The sequence below is a fragment of the Palaemon carinicauda genome, chromosome 37 (assembly GCF_036898095.1).
Source record: "Palaemon carinicauda isolate YSFRI2023 chromosome 37, ASM3689809v2, whole genome shotgun sequence".
Taxonomy (NCBI): Eukaryota; Metazoa; Arthropoda; class Malacostraca; order Decapoda; family Palaemonidae; genus Palaemon; species Palaemon carinicauda.
The window spans coordinates 61714566-61727065 of NC_090761.1; the positions used below are offsets into that span (position 1 = coordinate 61714566).

The 12500-nt window shown below is 33.2% G+C and overlaps 1 protein-coding gene across 3 annotated transcripts in view; it reads left to right on the forward strand.

Moving 5' to 3' along the window:
* The window catches only part of LOC137629726 (nephrin-like), a 241279-nt gene that overhangs the window by 195271 nt on the left and 33508 nt on the right, over positions 1-12500 (forward strand). For 2 of the 3 annotated variants that reach the window (XM_068361298.1, XM_068361296.1), the window contains exons 3-6: positions 2911-3119; positions 5432-5554; positions 8033-8344; positions 9157-9308. In XM_068361298.1, coding sequence (XP_068217399.1) covers positions 2975-3119; positions 5432-5554; positions 8033-8344; positions 9157-9308 — 732 coding nt within the window. In that variant the 5' untranslated portion in view covers positions 2911-2974. The remainder of the gene's footprint in view (positions 1-2910; positions 3120-5431; positions 5555-8032; positions 8345-9156; positions 9309-12500) is intronic. The other variant, XM_068361297.1, reaches the window with a different exon arrangement.

Consider the following 12500-nt stretch of genomic DNA (forward strand, 5'->3'; position numbering starts at 1 on the left):
ATTCGATATTTCCCCATTTATCATCTACTTCGCGCTTCATAGTCCTTAGCCATGTAGGCCTGGGTCTTCCAACTCATCTAGTGCCTTGTGGAGCCCAGCTGAAAGTTTGGTGAACTAATCTCTCTTGGGGAGTGTGAAGAGCATATATATATATATATATATATATATATATATATATATATATATATATATATATATATATATATATATATATATATCAAGAGACTTGCTCTTTATTATATAGAGGAGATTATTATTATTACTATTATTATTATTATTATTATTATTATTATTATTATTATTGTTGTTGTTGTCGTTGTTGATCACATTTCCCCAAGATATCTCTGAAATTAGCCGTTGTTGAACTCTGATTTGAAGGTTAAGTTACACTCAATGATGAACCTAGATACAATGGAGATACGGTTCATTAGCTTTTAGAAAACATAAAGTACTACAGCTGAGAATCTGCGAGAGTCAAAAGACGTCGAGTTATTGAACTAAGATGCCAAGGTTTAGTGGCTGATATCTCAACAAATGCTGCGGTCATATAAGGGTTACTGTGTTGAAAGATTTAAGCTGATGTCTTGATATCCTACGTCTATAAAGGAAAGTAAGGGAATCGTGGATGAAATAATTGAGAAGGGTAAGAGAAGATGTCCTCGTGTCCTGATAAAGAGTTTTTACGTGATATTGAAAACGTGTACGAACAAGTGTATACTTTATTATCAGAAATAGCGTGGTTCATATACAATAAAAAACAAATACTCTAGTCTACTGCAGGAAAAAGTCCTCAGATATGCCATTTCATGTCTAGGATTTGGGCAGATTTCATCAGCACGGTGGCCAGTGCGGATTGGTGATAGTTGGAGATTTTCGTGTAATCGCTCACAGCAAACCAACCTAGTATGTATGGCCTTAACTAGTACAGCTTATTGATCGTGTTGACATGCAACCCTTTCACCAAGTCAAGGTATCCCCACTGCAGTACAAATAATGAAACAGACACACTAATCAAAACTACTCACGTCTCCAGCTGTCACTTTAAAATTCGTACCAAAAAAGCATTTATCCACTTAGGCGAAATTTACATATTTTTTCGGATTTAAGATGCAACCAATGACACCATTCTGGGGAGAAATCCGAGGCAGGAGATTTATGTTATGAGAAAAGGAAAATGGAAGTCATTTGCCTACCTGAGCAGGAGAGGGAATGGCTCCTGAATATCATACTTCTCCCCGAGACAGTCTTCGTATTATTTTTCTTTTCCCTCAAAAAAACTGTTCCTGTTTGTTGGTATTGTTTAGTATTTTCGCCTAATAGATTTGCGAAAATCTTGAAATATTGGAGAATTATCATCGACTGTTTTATACATTTTAAGTTTGAAGATTATGGTTTATTGTACGTGACATCTTTTTCCTTTATTGGCTTCGGCAAAATCCAAACTTTTGCCTAAGGTATGTATTCACCCCTGTCGTCGTTTTATTTATTTGTTTGTGAGCAACTTTACACAAAAACTATTGTACCGATTTTGACCAAACTTGGAAGTCATTTTGGGTATGATCCAAGGATGAAACTGTAACATTTTGGATAAAGTACATCAAAATACAAAAGCAATACTTTGAAAATAATCACAATGTCAAGGAAATGACAAATATTTTATTAGTTATTTTTTGTTTTGTGAACATTATACAAAAACTGCTGAACAAATTTCAACCAAACTTGGTGAGCATGTGGGATATGACCCAAGGACAAATCCATTAGATTTTGAAGAAAGTTCATCGTAGTATATGTACGCATTGGAGTTTAGCACCCCTCTAGTTGATCTTGTTATAGTACCTGAAGAAATGGAAAATTAAAATGAAACCTTGGTAGACAGCCGTTGAAAAATTATGGGAATTTATCAGAATTGCTCTAGAAATTTTAGTAGGTTGTAGCTCTGAACATGATCGTACCTGTGACCCCTTTGGTGACAAACAAAGGTTTAACAAGGTTGGTAACAACCTTGTCTCTCATCCCTAGAGGTTCCTTTTTGTTTATCATTATTAATGATTCCAACATCTAAGCAGAATCCAACACATTTCCCACGTCTTTTTCTGTTTATTATTATTATTATTATTATTATTATTATTATTATTATTATTATTATTATTATTATTATAATTATTACCTTCACCGAGGAGATTATATTTTAAATTCAGTTTATTTACTTATTTATTTGTGTGTGTATGTTTGTGTGTCTGTGGACAGGATTACGTCAAAACTACTCGACATATTTTAACAAAATTCTTACCACAGATAGATCTTACGTCATGGATGACTCCATTAAATTTTAGATCCGGATTTGCATTTTCCGCCATTTCAAAGATAATGTTGAAACAAACTTACATATTTGTACGAAATTTTCACTACACATCGATCTTAAGTCATGAACGACTCCTTTAACTTTTTGGAGATGATCCGGTAAGGAATCCGGATTTGCATTTTTCACAATCTTAAAGATTACGTCAAAACAAATTGACTAATTGGATTTTCACTAAATTTTAATAAGGGATAGATGTTATATTACGCATCGGAAGAAACCATGAAATTTTGGAGGTGATACGGTTCAAGATCACGATTCTGGATGAATAGTCCACTTTTCACCATTATTGTATACGTAGCATATGAAATGTGGTGTGTGAAGTCCGTAGACTTTAGTCTAGTGTTGCCATTATTCATTGGCGAGGGTCTGAAACCTCTGATTCCTCTTATTATTATTATTATTATTATTATTATTATTATTATTATTATTATTATTATTATTATTATTATTGTTTTTGTTGTTGTTTCGAAACCCCTCCAAACAAATGACAGCCTTAATTACCAATGCTATCCCCTCCTTTTTAAGAACCCCTCTCAATCCTACCGCAGATTCGACGACCGGTCATTAGCCCGGGGTGGAAAAAGCCACTGGTTCGACGAGGACAAACTGGGTATGAGAGCTGTATTAGATGTCACAGCCTCTTCGGCCCATCTGAGATTAACCTCTCTACACATGAGCGACCAGGGCTTCTACAAGTGTCGGGTTGACTTCAAGTTGCAGCCCACCAAAACCACCCGGGTTAGCTTGAATGTTGTAGGTGAGTACTACCATGTTTCCCAATTCATTTTTGTTTGCTTGAGATGGTAAAAGATTTCAAGAAGGGAAAGTTCAAGTAGTTTGTTAGGAGAGACTGAAGTTTATTTTATCTAATTAATTAACCTAGTGATGAATCAATTAGTGTTTTGAAAATAGATTTCAAGAAGGGAAGGTTTAAGTAGTTTATTAGGAGAGACGGAAGTTTATTTTATCTTATTACATACTGGTGAATCAATTAATTGTAAAGTTTTCAGAATAGATTTAAGGAAGGGAAAGTGTAAGCAGTGTTTTAGGTAATAGAATTTTATTTCATTTTAGTAGATAGCGATGAAGCACTTAATTAATTGTAGAGTTTCCAAAATAGATTTCAGGAAGGGAAGGTTCAAGTAGTTTTTTCTAGGAGAGAGAGAGAGAGAGAGAGAGAGAGAGAGAGAGAGAGAGAGAGAGAGAGAGAGAGAGAGAGAGAGAGAGAGATTTCATCTTATTATATAGCAATACGGTTAATTGTAGATTGGTTAATTGTAGATTTTGCAAACGCCATTTACACTGAGACTTGATAGCCTTTCAATTTTATTGTCTATGTTACATTATTATATCTATATTCAAATAAGTTACATACAACATACTATTGGCTTAATCATATATCTTCTTTATGAAAATATGAAAGAATGCAAACGCTGGTTTTAATTAGGGTATTGCTTTCGGCTTTAATTTTCATATATACGCTTAATATGAAGTTTGACCTGCAAATTTCGTTGATTTTGTAATTGAGTTTCTTTATTGTAAATCCCGCTAATTAATGCATGGTGTAACTTAAGGGAGAAGATATTAAATTCTAACAATTTTAATAACAAAGCTTTAGAGTATGTTGTTAATACTTCTAGGACATTAACTTTATCTATTCATTAACTATGTTTCTATAACTTTGTATACGTGGTCATTCTTGAATGTAAATTGACTTTTTGAGAAACATATCGCAACTTTTTCATACTCAGGTGTATTAAAACTTCTGTATGTTAAGGAAGTGTTATAAAATTTCTTGGTAACCACAACCCTTGGAAAGATATGTATACTAAGAAAGATTTATATTATTTTTTACTATTTTTTGCATATTATTTTCCATTTTGGTCTTCAAAATACAACTTTCATCTTAAATAGTCGAAAGCGAATCATTGATCTTGTTATTAATCGTTCAATTATTTCATTGTGTATGTTGCACACTGTTTCTCTCATAATTTCGGTCATCTTTTGCATTCAGGTCTTCTAATATTACACCACTCGCAGTTTGATACTATAGTCAATTTTTTTTAGCGAGGCAGATTTGCACCGATTCCCAGTGGTGCCCTTTTAGCTCGGAAAATTTTCCTGATCGCTGATTGGTTGGACAATATAATTCTGACCAATCAGCGATCATGAAACTTTTCCGAGCTAAAAGGGCACCGCTGCGAGTCGGTGCAAATCTGCCTCGCTAAAAAAAATGGACCATAGATGTGCAATTAATATAAAAATTGTTTTACTTGCTTACTTAAGTAAGGTTCAGAGCTAATCATTGTTTTGGAATTTCTATTCCGGATGCAACCAAATTGTGCAATAATATGGCAAACTATCTCGCTTATCGTTGTAGCCTCAGAAGTTTGAGCTTAGTTGGAATGCTTTTATTTGTTCAGCAATTGGCATGAGTATCGTCTCATAGTTTATCCGTCATTTGACTTATCTCTTATATTCTATTTTATTTTTATCGTACAACAATGACAGTAGTAGTAAGAGTTAATTTATGCATAAAAATTTTAAATGACTTGTCAATCAAATTATGGCTGAATTTTACACGATCACATAAGTTATAAACATTTCATAATTTATCCATTTTTTACTTGATCTCTTATACTGTGCTGTCTATCTTATAACCACAACAGTGATGATAATAAAAAAAAAGTCAAGTCAAATGTGAATGATTATAAATAATTTGCCTTTCATCAAATAACCTATAGTCAATTTGTTTTAGCGAGGCAGATTTGCACCGACTCGCAACGGTGCCCTTTTAGCTCGGAAAAGTTTCCTGATCGCTGATTGGTTGGACAAGATAATTCTGACCAATCAGCGATCATGAAACTTTTCCGAGCTAAAGGGGCACCACTGCGAGTCGGTGCAAATGCGTCTCATTAAAAAGAAATTGAGTATAATTTCAAAAAAAGAAAAAAAAAAAAAAAAAAAAAAAAAAAAACAGTAGCTCTCAAGACATTACAATCTTGAAGAATACAATCCCTATTATACCTTGAGAATGAAATATCAACAGTGAAATTCTCCTTCCAAAAGTTCCACCATCTGGAGTGAGGGTTACAGTGGGTACCCCTGGCTCGACCGCTCGTCCTGTCACTCGTGTTGTCGGTCCATACCTGGAAGGTGACATAATTAGCCTAACCTGCACCTCGCATGGAGGTGAGAAGTGACTTTTTCAGGTGCTTTTATGTGTAAGATGCTTTTACTTCTGTAAAGATCGTGTTATAGTGAGAGATGCTTTTTCATCTTTAAATATGGGATGTATAGATTTTGAATGTGCTAGGAACTGTATGCAAATTTCGAAATTAAATGTTAGTTATTATATGTGTAATATTTTTTTTTCTCAGTTTATAGAAAAACACTTATTAAGCAATACTTATAGCCGTAATAATTTTTTTCAATTGTAGAAAAAAATAAGAGAATTTAGAAATTAATCAATTCTTATAGCCGTAACGATTTTTTTGTTAAATTTATAGAAAAAAAAAACAGCATTTAGAAATTAATCAATACTTGTAGCCATAAAGATTCATTTTAATGTATATAAGCAATTAATATAAATGTAATTCTAACATATATTATAGAAAGGATTTGAAGAGGTAATTTCACCATGAGCATTGTACAGTAATATTGTGAAAGTAATTTTTTTTTTACAGTAGCTGGTAGGTTTAGAAAGCACCCAGTAAAAATTCTATTATATAATAGATTATATTTTAGAAAGGTCAACATTTTATTTTTACATTTCCGGGAAAAATTCAAAACAATTTCTTTCCCACTCAATTTGAAAAATTTATAAAACGTAATCCACTATTCTTCCTCTTACACAATAGATTAAAAAATACATGTAGATTCCCCTAGTATTATTGGCATCTATCATTGTTACCAGAAAGGAAAAACAAATCTATGTCGATTTATAAATAGACAATTTCCTCTCTTCCGCGTTGTGCAATAAAAAAAATAGATACACTACTATTTCCAATAGGTTGATGAAGACATCAAACAGTAATATAGATCCCTTGGCTGATTGGCCCCTCTTATTATTACCAAAAAGAAGAAAGTAACCTCTATTTATTCATACATACATACATATACCAAGGCACTTCCCCCAATTTTGGGGGGTAGCCGACATCAACAAATGAAGCAAAAACAAAAAAAGGGGACCTCTACTCTCTACGTTCCTCCCAGCCTAACAAGGGACTCAACCGAGTTCAGCTGGTACTGCTAAGGTGCCACAGCCCACCCTCCCACATTATCCACCACAGATGAAGTTTCATAAATAGAAAATTTCCCCTTTCCCATATTGTACAGTAATCAAAAATGAATACACTTCTTTCCCCAATAGATTAATGAAAACATGAACAACGTAAAATACGTAATGTAGATCCCTAGCGTTATAAGTACTTCACATTGTTACCAGAAAGAACCAAATCTCAGCCGATTAAATAAACAGACACTTTCCCTTTCTTCCACGTTATGCAATATCCAGTAGATTAAGGAAGACATTAAACGCTTAATGCAGATCCCAGGGATGATTGGCACCCCTTATTATTATCAGAAAGAAGAAACAAATCTGTATTGATCTATAAATAGACAATTAAACCCTCTTCCACGTTGTACAGTAACAAAAAATAAATAAATACAGTGCTATTTCCAATAGATTAATGAAGACATTAAACACGTAATGTTTATCCCAGATATGATTGGCACTCATTGTTATCAGAAAGAAGAAACAAATATCTATTTATTTATAAACAGATAATTTCCCCTTTCTCCACGTTGTACAGTAACAAAAAAATAAATACACTTCTATTTCCAGTGTATTAAGGAAGACATCAAACACGTAATATAGTTCCCATGGATGGTTGGCACCCCATATTGTTATTAGAGAGAAGAAACAAATGTCTATTTATTTATAAACAGATAATTTCCCGTTTCTCCACGTTATGCAAGAAAAAAGATACACTCTTATTTCCAGTCGTTTAAGGAAGACATCAAACACGTAATGTACATCCCATTTATGATTGGCACTCATTGATATCAGAAAGAAGAAACAAATATCTATTGATTTGTGAATAGACAATTACCCCCTCCTCCTTGTTATACAGTAGCAATAAATAAATACACTGCTATTTCCAATAGATTAATGAAGACATTAAACGCGTAATGTAGATCCCATCTATGATTGACACTCATTGATATCAGAAAGAAGATAAAAACCTCTATCTATTTATAAACAGACAATTACCCCTTTCTCCACGTTATGAGATAAAAAAAACTAAGTACACTTCTGTTTCCAGGCGATTAAGAAAGATATTAAACACGTAAGGTAGATCCCATGGATGATTGCCACCCTATATTGTCATCAGAGAGACGGAAGAAAATGTCTATCTATTTATAAACAGGCAATTTCCCCCTCCCCCACGTTGCACAGTAATAAAAAATAAATACACTTCTATTTCCAGTCAATTAAGGAAGACATCAAATATGTAATATATATCCCATGGATGATTGGCACCCCATATTGTTATCAGAAAGAAGAAACAAATGTCTATCTTTTGATAAACATACAATTTCCCCTTTCTCCATGTTGTGCAATAACAAAACAAAGAAAATAAACTCTGCCATTCCCCACAATGACAGGAACGCCCCAACCCAGCATAATTTGGTACGAAGGCTCTGCTATCATCGACCAGATAATGGAATCTGAAGAACCGGAGCCCCAAACTGAAATACCTGAGGCGAATTTCAACACGTCGCAAAATCCTTGGGCTGCAGAAACCACCACTCCAATGACGGTGGTTACCTCAGGTTCTCTTGTCGCGGAAGAAGCCTTTAATACTTTAAACCTGGGGCCCTTAACAAGGGGAGATCTGAAGAAACTCCTGACGTGCAGGGCATCCAATAACAATATTACCGCTGCCGTGTCTGCTACTGTCATGGTGGAGATGAATTGTGAGTTTGAATGCAATTCTTTTTATTATTAAGCGGAGGTATATGTGCCTGAGAGTTTTATTTTATCACTTTAACAAATTGTAGTTATTTATTTGAAGATTTTTTTTTATCCTCTTTTGCTATGCTATTTCACATTAATTTAATTCTTGTCAGAAAGGCAACATTTATTTTTATTATGGAATGAATATATATGTACCTGAGAGCTTTGTTTTATCACATCAAATTGTAGTTATTTATTGGAAGAATTTTCCTGCTCTGTTGCTATAAGCTAGTTCACATTAATTTAATTTCTGTCAGAAATGCAACATTTATTTGTATTATTAAGTGAAGGTATATACGTTTTAGAGCTCTATTTTATCACTTCATAAAATTGTAATCATCATTGAGAAGGTTTTTTTTTCGATGCCCTTATTTTGTATTATAAGAATTTTCATAATTTTATTTTTGTCAAATATTGAATGAATGAAATATACCATAAACAATGGCATTGAGTTGAAATTAGGCATTTTATTATTACATCATGTACTCCAATTTTTCACACTGGTTTAATCTTTAAGAAATACTGAATGAAATACAACATAAACAATGCAATGGAGTTTAAATCAAACATGTATAATAAACAATGTAATTAAGCTCAAATTAGCCGATTTTTTATGTAACGGAGTCGAACTTTCTCACATTGATTTAATATTTAAGAAATATCAAACTAAATATAACATAAACATAAGAGTTTAAATCAAACAAAAAAATAATAATGCCACCGAGTTGAAATTAAACATTTTAATTTTCATTCTATATTCTTCCACCTCAAGTGCCCCCTCTGTCGGTGGCGATCCGCCCCCCTGACGAGCCATTGACAGCAGGGAAACAATATCACGTCATTTGTGAAATCCTTGGCAGCAGACCATCGCCTTCCATAACTTGGTGGAACGGTGACATAAGACTTCCTAAAGCAATGCATACGGTGAGGAAACTTATTTGTTGATCAATTTGTTCTTTATTTCAGTGTCCAGTTGTAATTATTATTATTTTTATTATTATTATTGTTGTTGTTTTTGTTTTTTTATTATTATTGTTGTTGTTATTATTATTATTATTATTGTAATTACTATTATTATTGTTAGTATTATTCTTATTATTATCATTATTATTATTATTAATATTATTATTTTCATTAATGGATAAGCTACAACTCTGGTTGGAAAAGAAGGATGCTATAAGCCCAAGGGTTCCAACAGGATAAAATACCCCAGTAAGAAAAGGAAATTGAAAAATATATAAACAAGAGAAGATTGAACAATTGATTTAAAAGATCTTAAGAACGATAACAATAATCAAATTCATATTTAAAAAATAAACGATGTAGAGAGACTTCTTTCAGCCTGCTCAACATAGAAACATTTGCTGCAATTTTGAGCTTTTGAAGTTCCACTTTATACAAAGAGAAGTATACTTCAAAAGTTCAAACTTGCAGCAAATGGTTTTATGTTGATCAGACTGACATAAGTCTATTTTTATAGTTTGTATATGAAATATCTGTTTTGGTGTTGTTACTGTTTTTGAAATATTTTATATTTATTCATTATTTCTCATATCGTTTATATGTTTCCTTATTTCATTTCCTCACTGGGTTATTTTTCCTTGTTGGAGCCCTTGGGCTTATAACATCTTGCTTTTCCAAATAGGGTTGTAGCTTAGGTGGTAGTAATAAAATAATAATAATAATAATAATAATAATAATAATAATAATAATAATAATAATAATAATGATGAATATAGCAATGCGGATAATGAGCGCATTAACTTGAAGACGAACTGGCTTAGTAAGAGGTTTTACTCTTGGTAGCATATACAGTAAGGGATCTTATTGAAGTCTCCGTATGCCATAGATACATATCTATGGTAATGTGCAGAGCGAGACCCACTACTAAAGAGAGCGTATACGGTAACGGTCTTTATCTATGGGGCTGTATAAAAGCAAGGGTTTTCACTTAATATGGGATGATATAAAGTAAGGGCCTTTACGGGGCTATGAATAAAACATAGGGTTATGTTATGACGATATAAGAAGCTGAGAAGTTTACTTATGGCAATCCATAGAGTATGGGATTTTTTTTCATTTGTCATGTTCTTATACTTTGTCCTGGTCTTAGTTTCAAATTTACAATGTATACAGTTTGGTACTTTATTTAATGTACACGTTTGAGAAATTTTCTTTCTTCGCCAATTGTTTTCTTTAATTCTTTTGCTTCCAGAGGTGTTAAATACAAAGAAGGACATTTATCATTGGTGATTACTTTTTCTGATATTTTTTTCAATTTTATCTTAGTATTATATTCGGCCAGGGACTTTATTCATTAATCAATCCTATATTAAGTTTTCGAATAAGATCTACATAGCAAGAATCTTCATTATTAAAATGGGATCTGTTTTATACCCTGCATTTTAGCGTTTTTAATTCATTTTAATCCATTTTCTTTGTCAAGATTTTTAGATCTAATACAATTTTCCCATGTTCGATTTTTTATGTTTTCTTAAAAGGAAGGAAACATTAGATGGAACACTTTAGTGAGGGTATGAAAAGGAGATATGAAGGGAATAATTCAATTGATATACCTGAAGGGGGGGAAGACTTTGATGTGCGTATGAATGAATTCAGTGTGTTTGAAGTCGAAGCTATCATTAACAAAATCAAGAGATGGAAAGCCCCTGGATACGATGGAATAACTGCCGAGATGATTTTGGCCGAAAATGAAGTGACTCCTAGAATACTTGAAAGATTATTCTGTAGAATTTGGCAAGAAGAAGCAAAACCTGATGAATGGGAGCTAGGAGCTTTGGTAAAAAAGAAAAAAAAGGAGATCTGACTGATTGAAATAATTTCAGATGCATCAGTTGTCATGAAAATATAAAGTATACTCATTTTAAGGAGGCTGGAGAGAAAGATAGATGAAAAGCTGAGGGATGAACAAGCAGGATTTAGAAAGGATAGAAGTTGTACTGACCAAATTTTCATTTTAAGACATGCTGTACAAAAATGTGTAGAATATAGAAATCCACTTTTGATGGCATTTATGGACTTCGAAAAAGTCTTTGATATAGAGCACCGACCAATGTTGTGGAGAGTCCTGCATTATTATGGAGTCCCTCTTAAATATGTAAATTTGATTACGTCTGTTCATGAGCATAGCAAGTGCAAAGTTAATATTAATGGAATCCTGTTCATGAGCATAGCAAGTGCAAAGTTAATATTAATGGAATCCTGTTCATGAGTATAGCAAGTGCAAAGTTAATGTTAATGGAATCCTATCAAATGAATTTCCAGTGAACAGTGGAGTACTCCAAGGGAATGTGTTGTGACCTATGTTGTTTATCCTCCTCATGAATTTTTTTAATGCCAGATTAGTTGGGGGATGGTGGAGCAGGATTGGACTGGAGTGGTAACAGGAAATTTGTGGACGCTGTCCTTATTAGAAAAACACTATAGGACTAGCAAAGCTAGCTTACCAGAATGCGCGAAATATAACATGAGATTGGGCTCAAGATAAGTAGATGATGAGAACGGAATCTGCAATGGAAGATGAAATATCATTGGAAGGAGAAAGGATTAGGGAGGTGGAATTATTTAGATATTTAGGAACCATGATCTCCAATACAGGGTCTTAAGAATATGAGTTTAATGAAAGATTGTAAAAAGCAAATCAGACAGTGGCTAGTTTAACCAAAATTTGGAAATCAAATCGCCTGAAATTACGTTTAAAAATCAGGCTATATATTAGGTTAGTGAAATCGGTGTTACTGTATGGACCTGAATCATGGTATGACGATGAAACAATATCCAACAGATTTTGTAGATTTGAGAACAAAGCTCTCGGAGGAGTACTGGGAGTTAAATGGCAGGACAGGATTATAAATGAAACTATAAGAGAGATTATGAAAGTGCCATATGTGGATGAGATCATGGTGAGGGGTAGATGGAGATAGTTTGGGCTTGCTCTTCGCACTCCCCAAGAGAGATTAGTTCACTAAACCTTCAACGGGGCGACACAAGGTACTAGAAGAATTGGAAGACCCAGGCCTACATGGTTAAGGACCATGAAGTGTAAAGTAGGAGATGATGAATGGAGAAGTATCGATTTAAAAGCTCAAAATAAAG